Source organism: Thamnophis sirtalis, unplaced genomic scaffold (assembly GCF_051295495.1).
Source record: "Thamnophis sirtalis isolate CommonGarterSnake01/CBP01778 unplaced genomic scaffold, rThaSir2_p1.2 scaffold_6, whole genome shotgun sequence".
Taxonomy (NCBI): Eukaryota; Metazoa; Chordata; class Lepidosauria; order Squamata; family Natricidae; genus Thamnophis; species Thamnophis sirtalis.
The window spans coordinates 17,256,584-17,282,418 of record NW_028261386.1 but is presented as its reverse complement, the minus strand read 5'-3'; the positions used below and the strand labels follow the sequence as shown (position 1 = coordinate 17,282,418).

The window sequence follows — 25,835 nt, the reverse complement described above, 5'->3', positions numbered from 1 at the left end:
CCGCCCTGAGTCCCCTTTGGGGAAAAGGGCGGCATATAAGTGCAATAAATTCAATTCAAGAAGCAAATTGCCTTGGGGAGACACAGGGGGCAATTTGCACAACATCCTGCGTAGCCTCAAGTCCTATCCTCAGAAGGGCCTGTTGGAAGAAATGTCCATCTGAGTTCAGTTCCACATGAGGAAAAAGACACTGGATTCATGAAAGTTGCTTGGAAAGAAGGTTTTAATGGTGGACAGGATCACATGCTTTGAAGGGAAGAGATACCGAGAGTGCCTGAGTTTTATAACCTCTCTGGGCTTTTGAATTTGAGCTTGTATTCTGATTGGTTGTCAGACTCCAATCCAACCATGCAGGGGCAACTCTGTAGGTCCGTGTTGGCGAACCTATGGCATGCGTGCCACAGGTGGCACGTGGAGCCATTGTTAGGGCATGCAAGGCATTGCCCTATCAGCTCCAGCTGACTTCAGCCTTCATTTTCAGCCATTTTTCACCCTCCAGAGGGCAAAAAACAATCTAATGCACAACCCAGAAGTTTGGGAACGGACTTCCGGTTTGCACGTTGGGACGTTTTTCGCTTTCGGGAGGCTTCCCTGAAGGATCCAGAGGGTGAAAAACGGCCCTACTGGCAAACCGGAAGTCCGTTCCTGAACTTCCGGGTTGCCTGTAGGGCCGTTTTTTGCCCTCTGGAGGTTTTAGGGAACCCTCCTGAAGCCACCAGAGGGCTTCCAAGGGGATGGCGGGGGGCATTTTTGCCCTCCCTAAAAAGACTCTGCAGCCTAGGGAGGGAGAAAAATGGGTCTATCGCATGCCAAAAGCAGGGGGGAGGGGGTCATGCGCACATAGAATTATGGGTGTGGGCATGACCGTGCACAACCCCCCTGTGCTCCCCCCACTTTTGGCATGCGATGGGGAAAAGGTTAGCCATCACGGCTGTAGGCTGTCCTGAGTTCCAGGCTTGGTTGAGCTTTGCTGGGTGATGTAATCTTCCCAGATGCCATGTAGTGAGATGGGTGGCCATGTCTCAATCCCATCACCCTGGAGGTGAAGGGAGGGGGGGGCAGGGAGCTGCTTTGTCTTTAAAACATGTTTCTCCTTTTCTCATCCAGGGAAACCTAATATTCTGCCTTTTTAATATTTCCTAGAATATTTCATTTTTCTAGGAGAGGGCTGGGTCCTATAGGCTGAAATTGACAGAGATGTTTCCCATTTTGAGGTGAGATACACAAAACCTGATGGGCTTAAGGCTTCACAAAGGCTTAGAACTCTTTTAAAAACCAACAGGAAAAAAACCCAGTCTGTCCCCACCCCATTGCAGAAAAAAATTTTCGACTACACCAGTATATAGGATCAAGCTGTGCCCATTTCTGACTTTTGCCTTACCAAAGGCAGCCTTTCCCTCTCCCCCAAATGATTAAGGACCAATTTTGTGTTCATGTTGCTAATTAATCTTCATTACAGTACTCCATCAGCCTGTATTTTTCCTCCCATGATCGTCCAAAGTCCTTTAATTTCTGTCTGCTTGTTTATTACATAAACATTTTAACATACCTCTGGGTGTTTACAACAACAAACCTTTAAAATATTTCTACTCTGAAGGGAAATTAGAAAAAGCTGCAAGATATCTATTTAGAAAAAGCTCTTACAAATAACTATAACACAGTTCATGCTATCATGACCTCAACTTTTAAGTGTTCGGATATAAATACTGCAAACTACAGTTAGCAGCTATTTACCACAATTGACCCCAAAATTTATGTTGCTATGTGAGGCAGTTGCTAAGTGAGTTTTGCCCCATTTTACGACTTTTTGCCACAATTGTGAAGCAAATCACTGCAGTTCTTAAGTGAATCATGGTGTCAGGCCTGGAAGCTATCTTTTACAATGCGGCTTCAGGCCTGCCACATTTTCTGCCATGGGAAAATGGGAGGGGGGGTTATATGGAGTATGGGAGATATATAATCTAAATAACATGCCTTTCTCAGAGAGTCAAGGACATCTTGCCCTGCACCTGGGGTGGTGTGACTGGAAAGCATCTCCAGTTTTGACCAGGTCTGATTCAGAGGTGAATTGCTCCCAGTTCAGCTCTGTTGTCTATGGCTGTTTCCTGGTTCCACTAGGGGGCGCCATACTCAGTTCTGATTGGTTCCTGCTTGACAGCCGGCATATATAAAGAGCTGTCAAGCAGGGTCTCAGCGTTGCCGTTAGCTGAGACGTGCGCGTAGTGAAATGCCACGTTGGCAACCTGTTAGCATTAAACTGTTAGCATTAAGAGATCTGGCTTGCCTCAGTCCTTCCCTCCACCCGAGTTCTCCCAGATAGAACAGGCCCGAATCAGGCAAACCGGTAGTAGCGGTGGCAGAAGTGCAGAAGCATTGCGCACAAGCGCAAGCGGATCCCCAACCAGTAGTAAAAAAATTGGCAACCCACCACTGGTCTGATTGAACCATGTGATGGACATGTGGGTGCTAGGCAGGGACTTCAACTTTCAACTGGGTGGGGAAAACCTGGAAGCTTTCAGATTCGGGTTTTCCCAGATGTGCCAACATGGCATCTCTAATAAAATGGCACTTCGGAGTTTTCTTTCGTTGGGGGTCTTACTTGGAACCCTGACATATGGGATCATTAAATGAATCTGGCTTCTCCCACTGACTTTGCTTGTCAACAGCTGGCTGGAAAGTTTACAAATGGTCATCACATGACCTGGGATAGTGTAACTGTCGTAAATACATGCCAGTTGCCAAGCGCCTTAATTTTGACCATGTGATCATGGGGATGCTGTAACAGTCATTAAGTATGAAAGCTAATCATATGTCACTTTTTTCAGTGCCACTCAGTGGTGAGTTCCGGATACCGTTGCAACCAGTACGCACATGCGTCCTACCCTCCAGCAATGCCTCCGAAAGCCTCCGCGATGCTCCAGCTGCTCAGTGGAGTTTAAAGACAGGTAAGGACTATGGGTGGGCGGGTGGGCCCTCCAGAGCACTGTACCAGAACGGTACCCGGTGCTTGGGGCATTCACCGGGACGCCCGTACCAGGGCGTATCACCTGCAACCCACCACTGGTGCCACTGTAACTTCGAATGTCACAAAACAATGTCATTAAATCGACTACCTGTAACTCACAAAAGCAATGTTCCTCATTAACATAGTGTACATGTGGGTGGGTGGGGCATAATTATGACAATGCATCCTCTTTTAATATACAAAGATATATACCAAAATATGCATCATTTCTATCTCTGACCAAAGATGAACTCTGTGTATTCATTCAGAACAACATCTCCGCAACATGCTCTCTCCTCTTGGAAATTGTTACAGGATATGCTTAGAATAACAGAGTTGGAAGGGACCTTGGAGGTCTTCTAGTCCAAACCCCTGCCTAGGCAGGAAACCCTACACCACTTCAAACAAATGGTTATCCAGCATCTTCTTTAAAACTTCCAGTGTTAGAGCATTCACAACATCTGGAGGCAAGTTGTTCCACTGATTGCTCTGTCAGGAAATTTCTCCTTAGTTCTAAATTGCTTCTCTCCTTGATTAGTTTCCACCCATTGTTTCTTGTCCTGCCTTCAGGTGCCTTGGAGAATAGTTTGACTCCCTCTTCTTTGTGGCACCCCCTGAGATATTGGAACACTGCTATCATGTCTCCCCTAGTCCTTCTTTTCATTAAGTTCCTGCAACCGTTCTTCATATGTTTTAGTCTCCAGTCCCCTAATCATCTTTGTAATTGTCTAACTTTTGCATAGTATTCGTCCATTACTATACAGAGAACGCATCAATGCCATCCATATTCTCCTCCAATGGGCAAGGAAATTTAGGCTTTCTTCCTGCAAGGCAGACAGAAGCCTTATCAGAGGCAATAAGCAGCATGTTTTAGCCTCCAGTCCCTAATCATCATTCTTGCTCTTCTCTGCACTCTTTCTAGAGTCTCCATATCTTTTTTACATCATGGCGACCAAAAAACTAAATGCAGTATTCCAAGTGTGGTCTTACAAAGGCATTATAAAGTGGTATTAAAACTTCACGTGATCTTATGCTTGTTACAGGATATGCTCTTGAGCATACACAGAATGCTAAGAGTACTGTGCAATGTAATTAAGTGGCAGAAGTTCCCATTAAAAAGAAAACTGTTCATACTGTAATGGTCTTGACTGCAAATATTCAGTTAGTTATCCCTGAATGCTAACAGATATTCATTATATTTACATTTCTTAAAGAAATGCATGGGACAGAAAAGACTCTCTTTTTCCCAAGCTATTTCTTGGAGAGAAAGAGAGGAAAATTTTATTACCAGAGATTTGTTCCATTAATAACGTGCCTGGTGAGATACAGACCCCCAGATGAAGAAAAAAAAAACTTCCCCACATCTTCCTTCATTTACTCTGTCGAAAATTGGCTCATGCATGCAAAGAAATGAGGCATTCTCCAATACGTGCAAATGGGTCCCTTTATTATTGTTTTAAGAATAGTTCTTTGCGTGGACTGAAACTCAGCGGAAACAAAACCTAGTATTTATTTAAAACAAGTTAAAACACCATTAACAGCATGATTGATTAATAATGCAGAGCGCAAAGTAAATAAAGGCTACATTCCTAAACATACTAAGAAATCCAACTGAATAAACTTGCTAATTTTACATATTACATCAGAGGTCTTCAAACTTGGCAACTTTAAGACTTGTGGATTTCAACTCCCAGAATTCTCCAACTATGCTGGCTGGAGAATTCTGGGAGTTGAAGTCCACAAGTCTTAAAGTTACCCGGTTTGGGGAGCCCTGCATTACATTAACCCAGTGGTTCCCAAACTTGGCAACTTTAAGACTTGTGGACTTCAACTCCCAGAGTTCTCCAGCCAGAAGAGCTAGCTGGAGAATTCTGGGAGTTGAAGTCCACAAGTCTTAAAGTTGCCAAGTTTGGGAACCACTGCATTAACCTAACGCCTGTTTAACCACGGTTTACTGAATAGATGACAACAACGCGACTGAGCAGACGCGCGAGCAGAGGGCTGACGTCATACCCCCGAGCGTTCCCTGCCTTTTATTCGCACGCGGTAGGCGTGGCCTAGATCGAAAGAGGCCGCCGCCGCCGCTATCTCCGCTGAATGGTCCAAAGAAAAAGGTGGGCGGGGAAAGGCTAAAAAAGAAATGATGGGGCGTGGCTACGTCCCTCTCACGCTTCGGAGGGAGGAGCGGCGTCTGACAGACACGCCTCTTCATCGCTTGCTCCGCCCCTTCCTTGTCCTTGCAGGCCAAGGCCACGTGAGAATCAAAGCTGCCGCTGGGAGGAGCCGAGCTCGGGAGGAATTGGGGAAGCCCCGCGGCTTTTGTTCCCGTTCGTGCTGGCTCTCTCTGCGGGTAAGGCGGCTGCCTTTCTCCCTCGTCTCCCCTTTCCTTTTTTGCCTGTTGAGAGTCTAACCCAGATCGGGAGTGGGGAGTACAGACGTGCTGGAGGGGGGGAGGGGGGGGGAGAGAAATGATTGGTGGGCGCGCTATAAGATGGTCTGCGAAGCCCCCTTAATACGGTGATAATATTGCCAATAGAAGTAGTCCTCCGCGACTTGCGACCACAATTGAGCCCCCCATTTTTGTTGTTTAAGTGACACATTGGTTAGGTGAGCTTTGCCCCGTTTTACGTCCTTTCTTGCCCAAGCTGTTAAGTGAATCACTGCAGTGGATAAGTTAGTAACCCGGTTGTTAAGTGAATCTGGCTTCCCCGTTGGCTTTGCTTGTCAGAAGGTCGCAAAAGGGAGTCATGTGACCCCAGGATATGAATGAATTGCCAAGCTGAATAAAATAGAAATAGAAATTGAATTGAAGTCTTTATTGGCCAAGTGTGATTGGACACACAAGGAATTTGTCTTTTGATGCAAAGGCTCTCAAGTGTACATAAAAAGACAAGAGACATTCGTCAAGCATCATCACTTAATGATAGTCATAGGGTACAAATAAGGAATCAGGAAACAATATCAATATAAATGGTAAGGATACAAGCAATAAAGTTACAGTCCTGCAGTCATAAGTGGGAGGAGATGGATGATAGGAACAATGAGAAGACTAATAGTAATAGTAATGCAGCCTTAATGAACGGTTTGACAGTATGGAGGGAATTATTTGTTTAGCAGAGTGATAGCATTAGGGAAAAAACTGTTCTTGTGCCTAGTTGTCTTGGTGTCAGTGCTCTATAGCATCGTTTTGAAGGTAGGAGTTGAAACAATTGATGTCCAGGATGCGAGGGGTCTGTAAGTATTTTCACGGCCTTCGTTTTGACTGGTGCAGTGTACAGGTCCTCAATGGAAAGCAGGCTGGCAGTAATTGTTTTTTCTGCAATTCTGATTATCCCCTGAAGTCTGTGTCCGTCTTGTTGGGTTACAGAACCAAACCAGACAGTTATGGAAGTGCAGATGACAGACTCAATAATTCCTCTGTAGAACTGAATCTGCAGCTCTTTGGGCAGTTTAAGCTTCCTGGGTTGGCGCAGAAAGAACATTCTTTGTTGTGCTTTTTTGATGACATTTTTTATGTTAGGTGTCCATATTAGGTCTTGAGATAGAATCTAGAAACTTGAAGGTCTCTACTGTTGATAGTAGAGAAGTTTGAACATGTCACCACGGGGATGCTGCAAAGGTGGTAATTGGGAAAAGATGTCATAAGTCACATGTTTCAGCACTGTGGTAACTTTGAACACATGAAACAAACTGTTGTAAGTCTCAGGTGACCTGTATCTAGGGGGCAGCCCCTGGCTCTCCTCCTCTAAGCTGGATGGTTACCCTCCAAGGACTTTTATCCCTTAAGGTTCAAAGGGGTCTATTTGGGTTATTTACCTGTCCCCCTCCCCCTGAAGACATGGTTTTGGGGGCTGTTTAGTGCTCTTGCAACTGATGAGTGCAGCTCTTCTCTCTGTGGTTGAGTTGCAATAACCATTGTCTCCACCTAATAATAATTCAAACAACCCCTCGCTATCCCAGGTTCTCAAGAAGGAGTTGATAAACGGATAAAATGCCAAATGTGGTCTAAACATTTGGCTGACTTTGCCTCAAAGCATAATAATAATTTCTTTTTCATAGCATCAGATTCAGCAAAGGGAATTACATGCTTCTTTCTCGCCAAGCTTTTCTGAAAGCAGCCAGGAACCTTAGCAGAAGTGAAAAATTGACCTGGCTGCCGAAGAAGACACTTCACCGTCAGACCGGCGTTCTCAGCTTCCTCCATAAGGGCGCCTCGCCTTTGACTGGCCTCCGGCACCACCAATCTGGCCTCTCCAGCTTTCCCCTTCCAGCAGCTTTGCATGGTTGCCGCCTGACATCCTTCTGCGCTGCCTCCGAGATGGCAGAACAGCGATACTGTGTGGACTACGCCAAGCGAGGCACTGCTGGCTGCAAAAAGTGCAAAGAGAAGATTCTCAAAGGGATGGTGCGCATTGGGAAAGTGGTGCCCAATCCCTTCTCTGAATCCGGTGGGGATATGAAGGAGTGGTATCACGTCAAGTGCATATTTGAGAAGCTGGAAAGGGCTCGGGCCACGACCAAGAAGATCGAAGATATCACAGACTTGGAAGGCTGGGAGGAACTGCAGGAGGCTGAAAAGGAGATGATCAATCAGCACATCTCAGGTGAGATGCGCATCACGGAGGTTGCAATTATAAAAATCCCTCTTGAGTTGACCTCGCCTCCTGATGATTAAATGAAATTCGTATTACTTTTTTCCCCCATAGTAGTAATGTGGAAGTGACTTTGCATTGCTTTTATGTGTGGTAATTTTTTTTTTTACTTTCCAGTCTAGGAAAAGTCTGGAATTTTCTATTGGTTTCCTAAGCAAATGCTAAATAGATTTGGCCTCTTTATTATGCATTTGTTTTTGAGATCAAAGATTGACAAGGTACTGCCATTGGAGTATTGGTGACATTTGTGTAAATTTCTAGACAACCAATTGGATCATCGTTTGAAAAATATGCATTCAGCAGTGCCAGATCTTTTAATGGAAGGGTCTCCAACCTTGGCAACTTTACAATTTGTGGACTTCAACTCCCAGAATTCCTCAGCCAGTATATGCTGGCTGAGGAATTCTGGGAGTTGAAGTCCACAAGTCGTAAAGTTGCTAAGGTTAGAGACCCCTTTTCTAATGTGCTAGAAAAATTCTTTACAATTTGGAGATTTTCAAAGTTGCCTGGAAAATATCCCATATCGAACTGTATACCACAGTCAAATATCAGCAGTTCCCACAGAAAACGTTTATGAAATTTTACATTACAAAAAGATGTATAGTAAATTTTATGTCATTAAGTATTTTATAAAATTTGCCCAATTTCAATTCCCCAGAACTCGCAGGTCCCGGATGTTGGATGTATTTTGTAAGTTAGCCCATTTGAAGTTTCTTGGTTGAAAAAGTTTCGCTCTAGGATGCACTGTTTTGTTCAGTTGAAGGTTACAGAGTAACCTACTACAGAGAGTAGTATAGTAGTACATGGAAGATAGTGTTTGGAACGTTGTGTTGTTCTCACAACATTCCTGCCTAGTAGAACCTTGTTTATACCAAGCCTAATTGTGTCTCTGTCAAAGCAAGATTATAAAATGAGATTGTTAAATGATACTTAGTGTTAGGATAAATTATTGAAAAGATATATCTCCCTCTCAAGAACTTTTCAGTAATTTATTCAGTAATTAATATATATATACACACACTATCCTAAAACAGTTTTGCTAAAGGATAGCTTATAAATATTTCAACAAATTAAAGCAGGGAGGGGGTGCAATTGTGATCACTATTCTTACCCACTTAGCAAATATTAAATCAGGAGGATATTTACATTCAATCAGTATAACAATATCCCAAATGATTCCAAAAATATGAACTTGCCAATAACCACGTGCTGCCAAGTAACAAATTTGAATCAACTAGCAGTATTGTAGGTTTTATTAATGTCCTAAAATGAAACATATTGAAGGTTGGATAGATCCAAATAAAGCAAAGTTTCCTGAGTATCTATTGCATGATCTCAGTGGAGATGTAGAATAAACTCTGGACATTTTGAGGCTGATTTTGTTAAACTACACAATAGGACAGATATGGAAAAGGACCATGAGAATTATCAGAAGTTTGAAAACTGCCTGATAAAAGAGCATCTTTAGCCTTGAAAAAAGAAGTGGGTAACTGTTAGGACTTTCGAAATGTCTGTATTGTTCAGGACACCGAATGATGAATGATCCCTTCTCTGTTCACAGACATTTCTTCCAAAACTTCAAACACTCCAAAGAAAAAAGCTGTTATCCAGGCAAAGATTTCTCCTAGTGGACAAATAACATCACCCAAGAAAATGCCTCTGGTTTCTTCAAATCCTTCACCGAGGAAATTTTCAGGTTTTGCAGGTTGGTGAGAAACCTTACTTTCTTGCAACATATTGCTGACATTTCATTTTGACTTAAGTAAGGTAGCAGTGGAAGCAAAATAATAATAATAATCTATGCCTATGTATGCTAGGTTCAGCAACCTATTACCAGTTTTTAATTTCTGAAGAAGCACAGGGGTTTCAAATTTCAATTAATGCTAACTAGAAATGATATATAATTGAAATTCAGAGGCATGTTTATTATTAAGAAAGCCACTGGCTCTGGTTGAAAAACTGTACTGGGCAGGATGAAACAAAAGGTGCCTGTTCATGATAACTAGGCTCAGTGTGTCCTGCAAACATACAAACTATGAAGCTGAGAAAAGTAAAGGCCGTTCTTGTCCCAAAGTTCAGGATGAGATTGGAGAATGAAAATTAAGATGTTACAATTCTGTGTTTAGAAGTATAATCAAAAGGCAAAATGTACTGTATTTCTGCGCTCAGAAGGGTTTTTTTAAGTTTTTTTTTTTAATATAGATAGTCCTCACCTTATGACAATTGAGCCCAGACAAATTCTGGGTGTACAAGTGAGCTTTATGTTGCTAAGTGAGAAGTTTGCATTGGCATCCTTCAGTCTCAAGAGATTTTGGTATTGTGTTCTGGAAAGAGGTAAGGCTGGAGTGTCCTCTCCAGAGCACGAGGCCTGGGTAGATTAATATGGAGGATAGACTGTTACTCAAGCAGCAGATCCCCCCTCTCCACGTCACTGAAATAGTCCAATGGAACGGCAGAGCCAATACTATTGGTTCCAGCTGCATCTCAGGAGTTACCAGAACATGGTTGTACACAGTCACGAACTGCTTCCGGGACTAGGCCTCGAGGTTGACTCCTGAAGCCTTTTCCAGTAGTGGATAGAGCCACAAGGCAGTGGAGGTTTGTAATCAGAGTTTCCCTTCTCCTAGAAGATGTTTCTGCCGCCTTATCTGCCGTTGGGGGATAGAGCCCTCTTCCACCTTCAAAACTGTTATCCGTCTTCTCCTGTAACCCTGGAAAGGGGCCTTTATGAGGTGCTACCAGCTGGGCCAGCTGGACCAAGGTTTTTTAAGGAGGTGTTACTCCTCCATCACTCACCCTTTGTCCTGGTTTGTGACAGGCAGAGCCTGGCTTCTCAAATGTTGGGCCCAGGATGGCGGGTTTGTGAGAAGTTAATTAAGCGAGTTTTACGGCTTTTCTTTCCATTTTTGTTAATGGAAAGTTCTTAAATTAGTAACATGGTTGTCAAGTGAATCTGGCTTCCCCATTGATTTTGGTAGTCAAAAGGTCGCAAAAGGGGATCACATGGGACACTGCAAGCGTCAGAAATAGGAACCAATTGTTAAGCAACCGAATGTAAATCACATGACCATGGGGATGCTGCGATGGTCATAAGTGTGAAACATAGTTGTAAGTCACTTTTTTCCAGTGCCGTTGTAACCTTGAACAGTCACTAAATGAACTGTTGTAAGTCGAAGACCACCTGTGTTATGCTCTCAGGAAATGCTCAACCATGCTTGCATTGAATGAATGAAATCTGGACATTTCTGTCTGCCCTCAAACTCTTTGTCTCTTCAGCAAAGTCAGGCACTCCTGAAGAAACAGCCAGCTCTGGCTCTTCTCACAAGCCCAGTTTGTCCACCGAGAAGAGTGATCCGAAACACAAGGACTGTTTGCTGCGGGAATTCAGAAAGCTGTGTGTAATGGTGGCTGACGAATCCAGTTATAATGTAAAAACTCAGATAATTCAGAACTTCTTACAGAAGGGAACCAGTGGAGGTACAATTTCTTTCTCTTTGTTCTCACTGGTGGGTCTGGGTAGAAACAAATCTGGGATAAACATAATATTTATTATAATTTCATACCAATTTATTGTTTTCATGTGTCATTTATTATAAGTAGGACAAGAGTGGCAGGATCTCATTGATAAAAGCACTGAAATAGCAAAATGCTAAGGAAGGCACAAGAGCACCTAGCAAACCGTGACTTGGGGAGGGAGGTGTCTATTATCCCAGGTGGCTCAACGGCTAAGACGCTAAGCTTGTCGAACAGAAAGGTCGGCGGTTTGAATCCCTAGCGCCACGTAACGGAGTGAGTTCCTGTTACTTGTCCCAGCTTCTGCCAACCTAGCAGTTCGAAAGCATGTGAAAAATGCAAGTAGAAAAATAGGGACCGCCTTTGGTGGGAAGGGAACAGCGTTCCATGCGCCTTTGGCGTTTAGTCATGCCAGTCACATGACCACGGAGACATCTTTGGACAGCGCTGGCTCTTAGGCTTTGAAACGGAGATGAGCACTACCCCCTAGAGTCGGGAATGACTAGCATGTATGTGCAAGGGGGGAACCAACCTATTATCCCTAATGATGAGCATTATTCTTCTCATCTAATGCAGCCTAGAACAGAGGTGGTGGAGGCTAAGTCAGCCGCCGATCTGAAAAACAGTAACCCTGTTTCTGCTCACCTATTGCAAACATCTGTGCCTCTTCCAGATGGCTTTCGGGGTGATCTCTACCTAACCATCAAGCTACTCTTGCCCGGAGTCATTAAAAGTGTTTACAACTTGAATGACAAGCAGATCGTGAAGCTCTTCAGTAGGATATTCAACTGCAGCCAGGAAGACATGGTCCGAGACCTTGAGAAGGTGAGCAAAAGGGAGTCAGATTTTTGGTGGCCAGTATCCCTCTGCACAGCATGCCTCTTTCTCTTAAGAGTTTGAGCACTACAATTGACGGCCCAGAAATCAGTCACATGGCCAGATTCAAGTTTACAACCTTACAACCTTTTGCGGTTTTTTGCGACCATTGTTAAGCAAACCCAGTATTTCCTATGGGGCAGTTTTTGCCAGAAACCAGAAGAAAACATGGTTTTCTGGAAAACAGCAAATCAAGAACCTCCTATAAAGGTAATGGTGAATGTATGGCACATGTGCCAGAGGTGGCACGCAGCGGCCTCTCAGTGGCCATATGCGCCGTCGCCCCAATTCGGCTCCACTGTGCATGCACGCATGCCCTCCACCAGCCAATTAGTCTTCAGGTCTCTGCCACATATATGCGGGGGGGGGGCAAGGCACATGTGGGGAGGCTGCGCGGGGCGTGGGAGGCCTGTGGGGAGGGCAGATGTGCATGCTGAAAGGGGAAGAGCCATGCACGCATTGCATTTCGGGGGAGCGCATTTGTGTGCACATGTGCACCCTTTGGGTCCTCGGTCCGGAAAAGGTGAGCCATCACTAACCTATAAGTACAATTTACTGGCAATTTATGTAGGTGCTTTAGGGTTGCAGATTACAGGTTGAACTTCCCTACTGGTTTACACTTCAATGGCCTGATCTCAAAAGATTCCTGAGGCTTTCCAGATTGCAATTAATTTATTATTGCCATTTACAATTGCAAGCCAAACATGCCTCTGCCCTTAGCAGGGCTCTTTGTAGCTGTTCCCTTTTGTATCTCACACCAGGGTGACGTTTCAGAAACGGTGCGGATCTTCTTTGAGCCAAGCAGGTCTTGCCCTCCTGCTGCCAAGAGCCTTTTGACAATCCAGGAAGTAGATGAGTTCCTGACGCAGCTATCCAAACTTTCCAAAGAAGAGGAGCAACAGAACCTACTGCAAGAAGTTGCATCAAGGTAGAAAAAGGAAATGTTTATGAATTTTGAACTGTGCGTAAGGGTCAGATTGGAACAGGTAGGCCTGATCAGGTGTCTGCTCAGCGATTGCTGAATACTGTCAAAGCCTAGCACTGGGATGGCAGACCTGTGGCACACGGAGCCCTCTCTGGGGGCATGTGAGCCGTCCCCCAGCTCAGCTCCACCATGCATGGGCAAGTGCATCCTGCCGGCCAGCTAATTTTCAGTTCTCTGCCACTCATGCGGGAAACACATGTGCAGGGCGGAGGGTCGGAGGGAAGTCGTCCCCCCTCGCACTCTGTTTTTGATGTCAGGAAGGCCTCTGGAAGGGGAAGCCGTTTTTGCCCTCCTGAAGGCTGGATGAAAGCCTCCAGAGCTTGGGGAGGGCAAAAAACGGGACTCCCAGAAGTTCTGGAAGTTTGGAAACGGGTCTGTTTCCGGCCTCCAAGGGGGGACACTTTTTTTTACTGTTGGAAGTATACTCCTAGTGTTTGGTAGGCAATATAGATTCATATACAATACCAAATGGTCGATGTTGCTTTAAATGGGTGAATGTACTTATCAGCTGTAATTAACTTTACAATCTGCAATTAACTTTGCAATAAGAGGGAGTCAGGAAAGCTCACTCTCTCTCTCTCTGCTTGTCCTATGCTTGATAACTACTTGCTCGCTTGATGACTGGAACGTGAACTGCGACTGTAAGCAATTGTTTGTTCTTTGAATTGTTTTTGGACAAATATCCACTATCACTGCTTGTGAAGCTAATATTAGTAGTAAAGCTACTTGTTTTTACTAGCAGTGTCTGAGTCTCTATTCGTGTGTTTCTTCTACTAGCAACATTCCTTCTCTCTAGCTGTACATTCCGCTGCGCTACTTCCTGTCTCCCAACGGAGATACCCCTAACATTCATCCTCCCAGAGGCTTGAGGAAAGACTTCGGAGCTTGGGAAGGGCGAAAATGCCCCCCTCCGCCACCGGGGGGTGTCGCGCATGAATGTGGGGGGGATCGTTTGCGCAAGCAGGTGGGGAGGGGCACATTGCATTGTGGGTGTGGGCGTGTGCGCATGATTTTGTCATGCTCCTATTCCCTGCAGTGGAGGTCCTATTTGGGGATAGCATAAAGATACACAGAAGATACACAAAACTGGAGGCCCAGCATCTCAGCTGTGTATTGACGTAGGCATTTTTTGCATTTGTATCCCTCTTTTTTTTTCCAGGTGCACCGCTAATGACCTGAAGTGCATCGTTCGACTGATTAAACACGACTTGAAAATGAATGCTGGTGCAAAGCACGTGTAAGCTGAGATCAGGTTGAGAATGTCAGAAATCTAAAAGCCGAACATTTTAGCGGTATCAGTAATGAGATAATTAGATAGATGCACTACTTAGTTGCAAGACCCTTTAGACTCTGATTGTCAGTCATTATGGAAGAAAGGTTGTTCCTTTCAGCTATAGTCCAGCAACTTCCCAGACTCCATGGTGACATGCAAAGCCTTTGTTATTAAAAGGGTGACTATTACTTTTCTTTAAAGGGCAAAGGTACTAAAATGGGGTGTCTTGAAGGGAATGGCTCTCCCTCAAGGAGTCCCTCTCATAAAGATTCTGCTGCTCTAGCATAAATTGTCTGACGGCGTTCCAAATACCATGTAGAATTAAATCAGAGTCGAAGGCAAAACTATGCTTAAAGTTCCAATTTAATAAAGCAGGCATGTTGGCATTGTGCTATGGGGATTCCAACTCTGGAAGTTACATCAGAATCCCACCCAGTTAAAAGTTCATGATCTTGTCCCCACACCCACAGTCCATCACATGGTCCAATCTCCTTCCACGCTGGCGTCCATGCCCAGCTTCTTCCGGTCAGGTGTGAAAGTGTGGAGACAAAGGATGACCTTGGCTTCTAGCAAAGAATGAAAAACCATACATTCCAAAATCCTACTCCTTCTAATTCCCCCTCCCATTGACTATACTTAAAGAAACAGCATAATGAAATAAGAGAAAGGGTGGCAGGCCAAAATTCTAAAAGGAATATAAATGCAGGCCTGACATTGTCACTCCAACTAAACATCCATCCTAATAGCATCTCCAGATGCTGTTGAACTAAGCTTCCCATCAGCTCTTGTCAACTTCGCTAATAACTGGAAAGTAAATTCGAGATATTTAGAGAGATGAAATTTGGAGAAATTTGTCTTCCACCAAACTGGTTGTCAGGGTTCCAAATAACATCCAAAAGTAAATCAAAGTCCGAGGCAAAAGGTTCCTCAAAAGTTCCAATATATTAAGAGAGCCATGTTGGCACATTTGGGAAAACCCGAATCTGAAAGCTTCCAGGTTTTCCCACCCGGTTGAAAGTTCAAGATCCTGCCCCAACACCCACAAGTTCATCACATGGTCCAATCTGGCAGCTTCCACCCATCCAGTTCCAGCCAGGTGCAGAGACAAAGGATAACCTTGAGTTTCTAGAAAGAATGTTGTTATGGCTACAAATCATCGAACTCCATATAATCCCCCCTCCCTTTTTCCCCACAATAGAAAATGAATAGTAGAAAGTGTGGCATGCCCCAAGTCCAAAAGAAAAGATGGCTTGCAGGCCTGACACTGGTTGAATCTAGAAGCAGTCATTTTCTTTAAAGTTTGTTGATATATCTGTTCTTTAGATTGAAATCTTGCCCTTCCTCCGAAGCCCATGCAACAAGTCCTTCTGTTTTTTTCTCCCCACAATAGCATCCCTTTAGGATAAGAAGAAAATTACTGGCCCAAGGTCACTTTATGAGCTTCCATGGGTGGGGATGGACTTGACCTTGAGGCTCCCCAATCCTTTTCCAGTTATACCCACACTCGTCCCTTTCTTTAAAAATAATAATCATCATCATCCTTCTCTTTTCCGGATACGCTTCAAGGTGCTAGTTGTCACTTATAAAGCCCTTCATGGTATTCCAACCTGGGTACTTGAGAGACCACCTGCTGCCAATTACCTCCCAAAGACCCATTAGATCACACAGGGTTGGCCTCCTCCGGGTTCCGTCCACCAGCCAATGCCATCTGGCTACTACCCAGGGGAGGGCCTTCTCTGTGGCAGCTCCGGCCCTCTGGAACGAACTCCCCGCAGAGATTCGGACTCTCACCTCTCTCCAGGCCTTCCGAAAAGCCGTTAAAACCTGGCAGTGTCGGCAGGCCTGGGGTTGATGAGTTCCCTTCCCCTCTCGACCTGTGTGTCTGTTGGCTATTTTAATTGCTTGTATTGTATTTTGTGTTCCCTTTCCCCCTTGAGTTGTTCGCCACCCTGAGTCCCGTTGGGAATAGGGCGGCATATAAATAAAACAAATCTCAATCTCTCTCAATCTCCTACCCAGACTTGATGCATTGGACCCCAATGCTTATGAGGCTTTCAAAGCATCCCGTAACCTCCATGATGTGGTGGAGCGAGTGTTGAAGAACCAGCAAGAATCTCAGCCAGGCATGAAGAAAATTCTTAGTGTCCAGGCAGCTCTGATGACGCCGGTTCAGCCCATGCTGGTAAGGAACAGGTGGCGTCTGCAGAGATGTGGTTCTTCTCAGCTACAGCTGCAGGATCTGGAACAACCTCTTTGTCCGCCTGTGACATCCTGTTACGTTCAGGTTTTATTGTTAGTTAGAAAAGTATACATTTGATTTAAGCAGGTATTTATTTATTAATGGTCTTCCTTTTTTTTTGTGAGAGAAGGTGGAGCAGACAGGCTATAAGAGGTCCTCTGATTTCATCCCGACATCTGCCTTGTGAATTGAATTGAATTGAATGTCAGCCATGGGGGACACAGGTGGATGGATGGGTCCCTTCTCTTCCAGATCTGTCCAGGCAGGGAGACGAAAGTCCCACCTAAAGAGATGAGGAGGAGAAGAGGATACAAAAAGAGAGGGAAAATATACATATCATTGCCAAGGGGGGTTCACGTCATAACTTCTCACGTTTGTGATGGAAAATCTTGGGATGGCAGATTTCCCAGGGGGTTAAATTGGCACCAACCAAGGAGAAAAGCAACCTAGAACAGTGATGGCTGCCATGCCAAAAGTGGGGGGAGCACAGGGGGTCGTGTGCCTGCGTGCCACACCCATAATGCTATGCATGTGTGCACCCCAGCGTGCACGCCAGTAGTGGGTTGCAGGCGGTACGTCCCGGTACAGGCCCAGCCCAGAGCACCTTGAATCATTCCGGTACGGTGCTCCGGAGGGCCCACGCGCCCGCCCAAGTCCTTACCTGTCCTTTAAGCCTTTGGCGCTTACGCGCAAGTGCATGGTGCATACAGCACCAGCGCAATGCTCCAATGAGCAGCTGGAGTGTCGCGGAGGCTTGCAGAGGTGTCGCAGGCAGGTACGACACATGCACGCACCGTGTGCACGCGTACCACAATCATCCATGTGGGTGATGCCGGGCCCGTTCCAACCGTAGATGCTTTGCTAGTAGGTTCGTTTTTTGTCCTCCAGAGCCTTCAGGGAAGCCTCCAGAAGGCCCCGGAAGGCTTAAACTGGCTGAAGTTCCGGTTTGCCCGTAGGGCTGGTTTTTCGCATTCCGGAGGCTTAGGGGAATCTCCTGAAGCCTCCATAGGGCCTCCAGGGGGGCGGGGGAGGCCGTTCTTGCCCTCTCCAGGCTCCTATAAAGCCTCTGGAGCCTAGGGAGGGCGGAAAAAGCATGCAAAAATGGGAGGAGCGCCAGTTATGTGCGCATGCGTGCTGAGGTCATGCATTGCATTATGGGTGTGGCACGCCCACTCACAACCCCCCTGCACTCCCCCCTTATGGCACGCGAGCCAAAAAAGGTTCACCATCGCTGGTATAGAGTCTCTTGCTTGAGCAAGGGGCTGGACTAGCGGACCGCCAAGGTTTCTTCCAGCTCTGTTGTTCTGTTAATTAGGTTGAGCTGAGAGAGAGGGATTGGCCAGTATGTTGCCAGTATGCAATGTAGTATTACTGTATTTTTCAGAGTGTAAGATGCACCAAGATTTTGAAGAGGCAAATTAAAAAAAATGTTTTGCACTCTGCAGACCTCCCCAAAATGGCCCATTTTTCACAAAAATGGGCCCATTTATTGTAAAAAAAAGGGGGGGCGTGCATAGCCTTTCGGAGGCTTATAGACTGCTCCTGGAGGTTGGGTGGGGGGCAAAAACGAGCAAAAAACAGCCTGTTTTTCACTCATTTTTGCCCTCCCCAGCCCCCAGGAGCACTCTGGAAGCCTCCTAAAGGCTATGCACGGCCATTTTTGCAAAAGGGGCGGGGTTTCGGGAGGCCAAAAGTGCTGTATTCAGTGTATAAAACACACCCAGATTTTCACCCTCTTTTTTGAGGGCAAAAGGTGCATCTTATACTCCCAAAATATGGTACTTAACCTGAGTCTCAATTGTCCAAGCTGAATATCTTAATGTTTGCATTATTCTTTTATTTACTTGAATTGTATCCATCACTCAGCACTTATGAAGCAGCTATGGGATACAATGAAATCTGCAGTAAAATAAAAACAAGGAAAAAAATCAAGAGTTCCATCGTGGTTTTTTTATTTTTATTTTTTTGTCTGCCCTACTTACCGTATTTTTCAGAGTATAAAATCCACCCTTTTCCCTCAAAAAAGAGGCTGAAAATATGGGTGCGTCTTATACACTGAATACATCATTTTTTGCCTCCTGAAACCCTGCCCCCTTCACCCAAATGGCCATGCCTAACTTTTAGGAGGCTTTCAGAGTGCTCCTGGGGGCTGGGGAGAGCAAAAATGAGCGAAAAAATGGTCCATTTTTTGCTGAATTCCCCCCCCGCACCCCCCAGAAGCACTCTATAAGCCTCCTAAAGGATATCCATGCCCTTTTTTTGACAAAAAATGGGCTTGTTTTTTGCTCATTTTTGGAACCCCACCCCCCAGGAGCACTCTACAAGCCTCCTACAGGCTATTCATGCCCTTTTGGGGGGGGGGGGAACAGGCCCGTTTTCACAGAGTACAAAAACTTTTTTTTTTATTTGCCTCTTCGAAACCTTGGTGTGTCTTATACTCCGAAAAATGCAGTAAGTACCCTTGTATAGTAGTCCTTTAACTATACATTTTCAAGAGTGTGTGGCTGTTGATAATAACATTTCTAGGCCATGGTCAAACTAAAACTAATTTTCTCACTGTTCTAAAAATAGGAAAGTGTGACTCCTCCTCAGAATCTGTTTCCTAGAAAGCAAAAATCTTGTTGAACATCTGCATTGCTTTGTCACTCAGTCTACTCAGCACTGCTTACTCTTAAGTTATCTGTAATCTTAGCCTGGCATTCTCCAAAAGACCTTGTCTGTATATGTGAACTGTTTTGCCCTTTCTGGCATCTGGCATCTGATTCCCCTCTCAGACATCAAGTCAAAGTTCTCTAGAGGGACTTTCATTCATGCAATGGTATGAAGATTAAAAGGCTTAGCTGGTGACATCACCATTGCCCTGGGGACACCCACCTGCTCCTTTTGTGTCCCCAGGAGGAGCTAGAGTGAAGGACAAGACCTGAACCCCACCCCACAACAGCTCTTGAGTCTCAAAGATGGGCTTGCTAACCTCCTGCCCAGCATTCAGCCATTCGAGCCATGGTGCTTCTTCAAGCTTGCAACTTTAAAACATACAGATTTCAAAATGACACATGTCTTCAAGTTGCCAAAGCTACAAAACTTTAGTATATGCCTGGCCAGGGAATTATAGTCCAGGGCATCTGAGAGAAGTTTAGTTTGGAAGGTTGTTTTGAATAGAGTCAATATCTAATTTGCCAGAAGGCAGCTGGTTGTTAATAAGCTAAGAGTTTTAAACTGGATTTTTTTTCTTTCTTCCCTTTTCTTATAAGGCTGAAGCTTGCAAATCGATTGAATATGCCATGAAAAAGTGTCCCAATGGCATGTATTCAGAAATTAAGTATGATGGGGAGCGTGTCCAAGTGCACAAGAAGGGAGACCATTTCTGCTATTTCAGCCGCAGTTTGAAACCCGTTCTCCCTCACAAGGTTAGTGGAGCGGATAGCAATAGCACTTAGACTTATATACTGCTTCATAGTGCTTTTACAACCCTCTCTAAGTCTATTGCCCCCAACAATCTGGGTCCTCATTTTACCCACTTGGATTTTACCCACTTGGATGGAAGGCTGAGTCAACCTTGAGCCTGGTGAGATTTGAACTGTCAAATTGCAGGCAGCCAGCAGGCAGCAGAAATAGCCTGTGATAGTGCACTCTAACCACTGTGCCACTATCCCCAGAGGATGGGCTGCTTCTTGAGTAAAGTATGGGTTTCTGGCTCTTGTGTGGACATCAAGCCTAATCCATGTGGTTGGATTAATCTTAATTCAGCCACAGCGAAACCCAGTAGTACCAGAAGTGTAGTTTAGGCGGCTTGCTTTGTAGTTTGGTCAGGAAAAACAAGGAGTTCTAAAAGTTCTGTGTATATTTGATTTAAAGTATTGTAAACGAAATGTTGGCCTTCACAGTTTCCTTGGCACTTTTGTGTTTAATTGTGGGCAGTTATTCCCCCCCACCTTAATATAAATGTGCATAACCTTTTTTTTTTAACCATTGGTTTCACCTTGCTTTTTAAGATTACAGTCGTCTCCCAGGTGGCTTTTTTATTTTTGCAACAAAAATTTAAACCGTCCCTATGAATGATCGGCAGCATCAAAATCTGACAAATAAAATATAATAAAATAAAAACAAGGATTGCAAAAGAAAGAAAAAAGGGGGGGGGGAGGATAAAAGGAAGGAAAGCAGAATTTTTATAGCAATAGCATGAAGATCTATATGCCACCCCCCTAGCGCCTTTACAGCACACTCTGGGCAGTTTACAATGTAAGCATTATTTGCATATTGCCCCCAACAATCTGGGTCCTCATTTTACTGACCCTAGAAGGATGGAAGGCTGAGTCCCATCAGGACTGAACTGTGGGCAGAATTTGCCTACAATACCGCATTTAACCACTGCTCAACCAATGGGTTTGTCCTGCTTGATCTAGTCCTTCTGGGAGTTGGAAGTCCACACATTTTAAGCTCTTGAGGTTGGGAAACACTGGGCAAGTCAAATCTTTCTGTCTGCCTATAATGCCAGTCGATGCTTCTTGGCCCGTCAAATGGATTGAAAAATTCACAGAACGCAATTGCTTGCTTGCATTTCATCAGGTGGCTCATTTCAAGGACTTCATCCCCAAGGCCTTTTCAGGAGGACACAGTATGATCTTGGATGCTGAAGTTCTTCTGATCGACACCAAGTTGGGGAAGCCTCTGCCTTTTGGGACCCTGGGAGTGCATAAGGTACTTCAGAAGAAGGTCTCTCCCAACGCCAAAGAGATGGCATAATTCAGTGGTTCTCAACCTTTTCTTCACCATAGACCCCCATTAAATATCTTTCGTGGCCACAGATCACTGGGACTTAACTTGAAATTTTAATCATAATATTTCTTCAACCTTTGCGGATATGCTGTGACCACATTGCGGCCTCTCCGCAGGTCCCCAGACCACAGGTGGAGAACCATCGATACAATTTATAGCAGACTTCTTTTATAGAGCAGGGCGTGAACAGCCTGCATTTAATAGAAAGAATGCAATAATGAAAAGGTAACAGTCCTTTTTAGCTGACGGGGAGGGAATGGAGCCCAGCTTTCTCCAACGTCATTCTCCAGAGTGAATTCTCATCCCAAATTAACAAAGACTGTATAGATTTATACTAGAAGACATTGTATAGAATTAGCTAGAGCCTGAGTTATTAAATTAGAAAAAAGGCGAAATTTCAGCATCATAGTTTCATACCATAGGAGGTGTGGGTAGGGTATCTGTTAAAGGGGGGAAATAGGTTTTCCCTCTCCAATTCAATGACTGTTTTTATAAAAATACAAACAAATATAACTGTTCTGACCGACTCCTGTTCTGACAAACTCCTCCTTGGGCAAAAAAACATTTTATTAATTTACAGTGAATTCTGCTCATTCACAGCCGGCAAAGTCTTTCAAAGGAGGATTTACGGTCACAGACCTTATCTGGCTTGGAGAGCTGACAGGCCGATATCTGCAAAACCTGACAAGAAGTCTCGGAGAGTCACTAACCAATTAGGCAAACTGATTGTCTCCTGCAAACTCCACTCCCCTTTTGCTGCTCTTTTACTTCCTCTGGGAGGGGCCATTCATCACCTTACTCCCAAGTCGACTCCTGTTCTTTAGCTGTTCCCTTCATCTGGCAACTCTGCGCATGCGCACACTAGGAACAGCCTCCAGCTGTTTGTCTGCCTCACTGATATCTGACTCTGAAGGCAGCTGATAACTGGCATACGGCTCTGGCTCCCTCTCTGCCTCCGACACAGAACCCTCATCAGAGCTTTTCCCAGACTCTAGGACTGACCCATGTTCCTCCCCAACCGCCTCACTGTCTGAATCTGCGGCCATTTCTGCTGGCCGCTGGCAGCTCACAATAACCTGCAAAGATGAGCACGGGATGGCTACAAGTTATCTATCCCTAGTTTAGACTTTGTCCCTCTCCAGAATAGCAAAATAGCCTTGGCTGCTGTTATTCATGAAATGATATCATGTAGTCAATTTCATGGGGGTTTTTTTGCTATCCCTTTGCAGAAAGCTGCTTTCCAGGATGCCAATGTTTGCCTTTTTGTCTTTGACTGCATCTACTTCAATGACGTCAGTTTGATGGACAGGTGGGTGCATAATGAGTGCTAATCCTCCCCTGTAGCTAGCATTGTTTCTTATATCAGCCTGAATCTGAGCAAAGAACTGGCCTACACTTTATGGTTGCCAAGAGTGGGTCTCTGCTCCATGAAAAATCTATGCTGGATTACGGACACCCTCTATGTTTAAATTTATTCTCCACAAAGTGTAAGAGTGCTCAGCAAAGAATGCCCCAAAGTACAGGATCTGTTTGACATTAGAATCATTAAAGGAACTTTTTCTCACCCACGTTTTTCTTCTGCTGATTTGCCCTTTTCTGTTTCCTTTAGGCCTCTGCGCGAGCGTCGCAAATTTCTCCACGATAACATGGTGGAAATTCCCAATCGAATTCTCTTTTCAGAGATGAAGCATGTCACGGTAGGTTCCATTTTAGATGGCAAGAATGAGACTTGGAGAAGCTTTAAAATGCTCAGCAGAAAGTTCTCTGAATCTTCGGTACGTGTGTGAGCCATTGGGGGCTTTACTTTCGGTGTCTCAAAAAAAGTTTGTGTCCTCTTCCCTATCCTGATGCCATTCATTCATTCATTTGTAAAAGTTACAAATATATTGGTGCCCATCTCATTCAATGATTCTAGATCACATGCACACAAGAAGCAATAAAAACAGCAACCATCCACACCCACCCACCCAGGGGCTGGACCAGCTGTGGAGGGTTCTTTCTAGATTCCCCGTCCTGGGGCCCTATGTTCCATATAACTGCTTTCATCTTCCAATCCATCTGGATTAATAGGGAATGGTGTCAAATGTAAGAAAACAACTTTGACAAAAACACTCAAGAACCATCACCTAAGCAAAGAAAATGAAACAATTTTTTCAGTCCCAAGAAGCAAAACAGCATTTAGAAGTGATTTAAACAGGCTCTTCCCTGATTCACTGTGGTCTGTAAAGAACAATCAAGGTTGCAAGATTCTGGTATAGCCAGTTTAATCAGGTATAGTTCTAATGTTTCTATTGAATTGATTTTCTGGTCTGGTCTGGTCTGGAAAAATGGAATAGATAGCAGAATTAAGATTAAATAAGCATTAATGAGATGCTTACCCTTCTAGCTTTACAATTCATGAAAGGTAGATATGCCAAACATAGGTCATAAGACATAGAATGTCTTAGGCCAGGAATTTTCAAGCAAAATGAAATAAGTAAGCTGGCTGGCTGGCTTGTTATCTGAAATAAATGGACAATCAGCCAGTTAAATCATCTGGATAAGACGTTCAGAAATGTTTAAATATCCAGTGAAATGGCAAATCTCAATCCTGCCTTGGCCATTTTCTCTTTTCCTTATTTTCCAGAAAGCTTCAGACCTCGCCGACATGATCAACCGAGTCATCCGGGAAGGGCTGGAGGGATTGGTGCTGAAAGATGTGAAGGTATGCAAGCTGCTGTTTTTGCCCGACCATTTATGCCAGCAGGCTACAAAGTCTGTCAAATTGAAAATAGCAATAGCACTTAGACTTATACACCGCTTCACAGTGCTTTACAGCCTCTCTAAGCAGTTTACAGAGTCAGCCTCTTGCCCTCAACAATATGGGTCTTCATTTTACCCATCTGAGAAGGATGGCTGAGTCAACCTTCAGCCTAGTGAGATTTGAACTGCCAAATTGCAGGCAGTCAGCAGAAGTAGCCTGCAGCACTGCACTCTAATCACTGGGCCACTGCAGCTCAAAAGCCATAACTGGAAAGCAATTTTGACTTCAGAAATATCCCCCTCCCCACAAAACAATAGTAAAGACTATAAAGCCTTGATAGATCCATCCTCCTACAGCCCTCCCGAGCTCTGTTTTGGCTAGCAGAGGGCTGCAGGAAGCCGTCGCAGCTGAAAACAGAGCTTGAGAGCCCATTTTTGCTGGCAGAGCGCTCAGGCCACCACAGGTGCCCCCAACACGTGACATTGAGCTGCCCACCCCCACCCTGGCCATGCCCACCCCTGAGATCAAACAACCCTGATGTGGCCCTCAATGAAATCGAGTTTGACCCCCCCCCCCTGATCTTAACTGTCCTCTTCAGCATTCCTTCCAAATCTCCAAATATAAAAAGCATTTACCGTAGTCCCAGAATGATTAAAAGAATCAATTCTGGAGAAGGAAATTTCATTCTTTACTTTGACTCTATCAAAGCTGTTTCTATGAATTTGGGGCCAGAAAGGGCCGTAAAATGAATGGTGTTAAGTCACCAATTCCTCATTGCAGATAAGCAGACCTCTAGAATTGAGTAGAAAAGATGTTGAAGAAGACATGGTTATTATTATTTTAAAGTTATCTTTGGGGGTGGGGGGGAATACATTGACACAGTTTTTTTTAAAAAAATGAGTTAGCTGCTTATGCATATCTCTCAATATATTAACCATTAAGAAATATTAGATTAGGAAGAATATAAAATGGGTGGGAACTTCTATTGTCACCAGAGTTAGAAAAGAACTGTGTAGTTTTAGACGCCGGGATTGCATGCCACTCTCAAAAAAAAAAAAACACCTCCAAGACTCCCTGTAAAAGTTGCTGCTGAATTGTAATTTTTGTTGTGACCGAGGAGGGAATCGGTAAAATTGAGAACCGTGTTAAGTGTAATTTAGTTGACATTGAGAGTTTTCCTCTGATCTCCCTTCCCCTTTACCTTTTGGAGTGTCCGTACCAATTAAAGGCCACCTGCAGTCCTTTATCTCCAAAAGTGGGATCTGCACTAGAGAGAGTGGGACCAGCCTTTTCCCCTTGGAATCTGTATCGTTCCCATTCTGCTTTTGTTTTGGATAGAGTATTTATGAACCAGGAAAACGCCACTGGCTCAAAGTGAAGAAGGACTATCTGAATGAGGGAGCAATGGCAGACACAGCAGACCTGGTGGTTTTGGGTGCCTTCTATGGCCAGGGGAGCAAAGGTGGGTATTTTTAAAAATCCAGAATGAGAATCCAAACGCTTTATTCTTCCTAGTTCACACTGACCTGCTGTAGTTCTCTGAGGTGTTAGATGGGAGTTTTGAGATGTTTCCCAAGACGTTTGAACTTGGAAAGTTCTCCTGTGCGCTGCTTGGAGAATCCAAGGATAGGCTAACTTTGTCAATTAGCCTAGGAGACTGAGTTAGAAAAAAGTCTTGACCTCTGACTGGTAGAGTTCAGTTTTTTAACTCAGTCCAGCCTGAAGATACGTAAATATTTTCTCTAGACTAGATAGACAATATTAACTCACATTT

General features: G+C 44.5%; 1 protein-coding gene across 3 annotated transcripts in view; it reads left to right on the top strand.

Moving 5' to 3' along the window:
- The first annotated feature begins 5,229 nt into the window (after nt 1-5,229).
- Nucleotides 5,230-25,835, top strand: part of LIG3 (DNA ligase 3) — a 32,207-nt gene continuing 11,601 nt past the window's right edge. For 2 of the 3 annotated variants that reach the window (XM_087717289.1, XM_087717288.1), the window contains exons 1-14: nt 5,230-5,354; nt 7,064-7,608; nt 9,218-9,361; nt 10,933-11,133; nt 11,843-11,994; nt 12,807-12,973; nt 14,190-14,267; nt 16,323-16,485; nt 19,794-19,949; nt 21,109-21,240; nt 22,548-22,627; nt 22,928-23,015; nt 23,945-24,022; nt 25,400-25,523. In XM_087717289.1, the coding sequence (XP_087573415.1) occupies nt 7,089-7,608; nt 9,218-9,361; nt 10,933-11,133; nt 11,843-11,994; nt 12,807-12,973; nt 14,190-14,267; nt 16,323-16,485; nt 19,794-19,949; nt 21,109-21,240; nt 22,548-22,627; nt 22,928-23,015; nt 23,945-24,022; nt 25,400-25,523 (2,083 nt within the window). In that variant the 5' untranslated portion in view covers nt 5,230-5,354; nt 7,064-7,088. The remainder of the gene's footprint in view (nt 5,355-7,063; nt 7,609-9,217; nt 9,362-10,932; nt 11,134-11,842; nt 11,995-12,806; nt 12,974-14,189; nt 14,268-16,322; nt 16,486-19,793; nt 19,950-21,108; nt 21,241-22,547; nt 22,628-22,927; nt 23,016-23,944; nt 24,023-25,399; nt 25,524-25,835) is intronic. The other variant, XM_087717290.1, reaches the window with a different exon arrangement.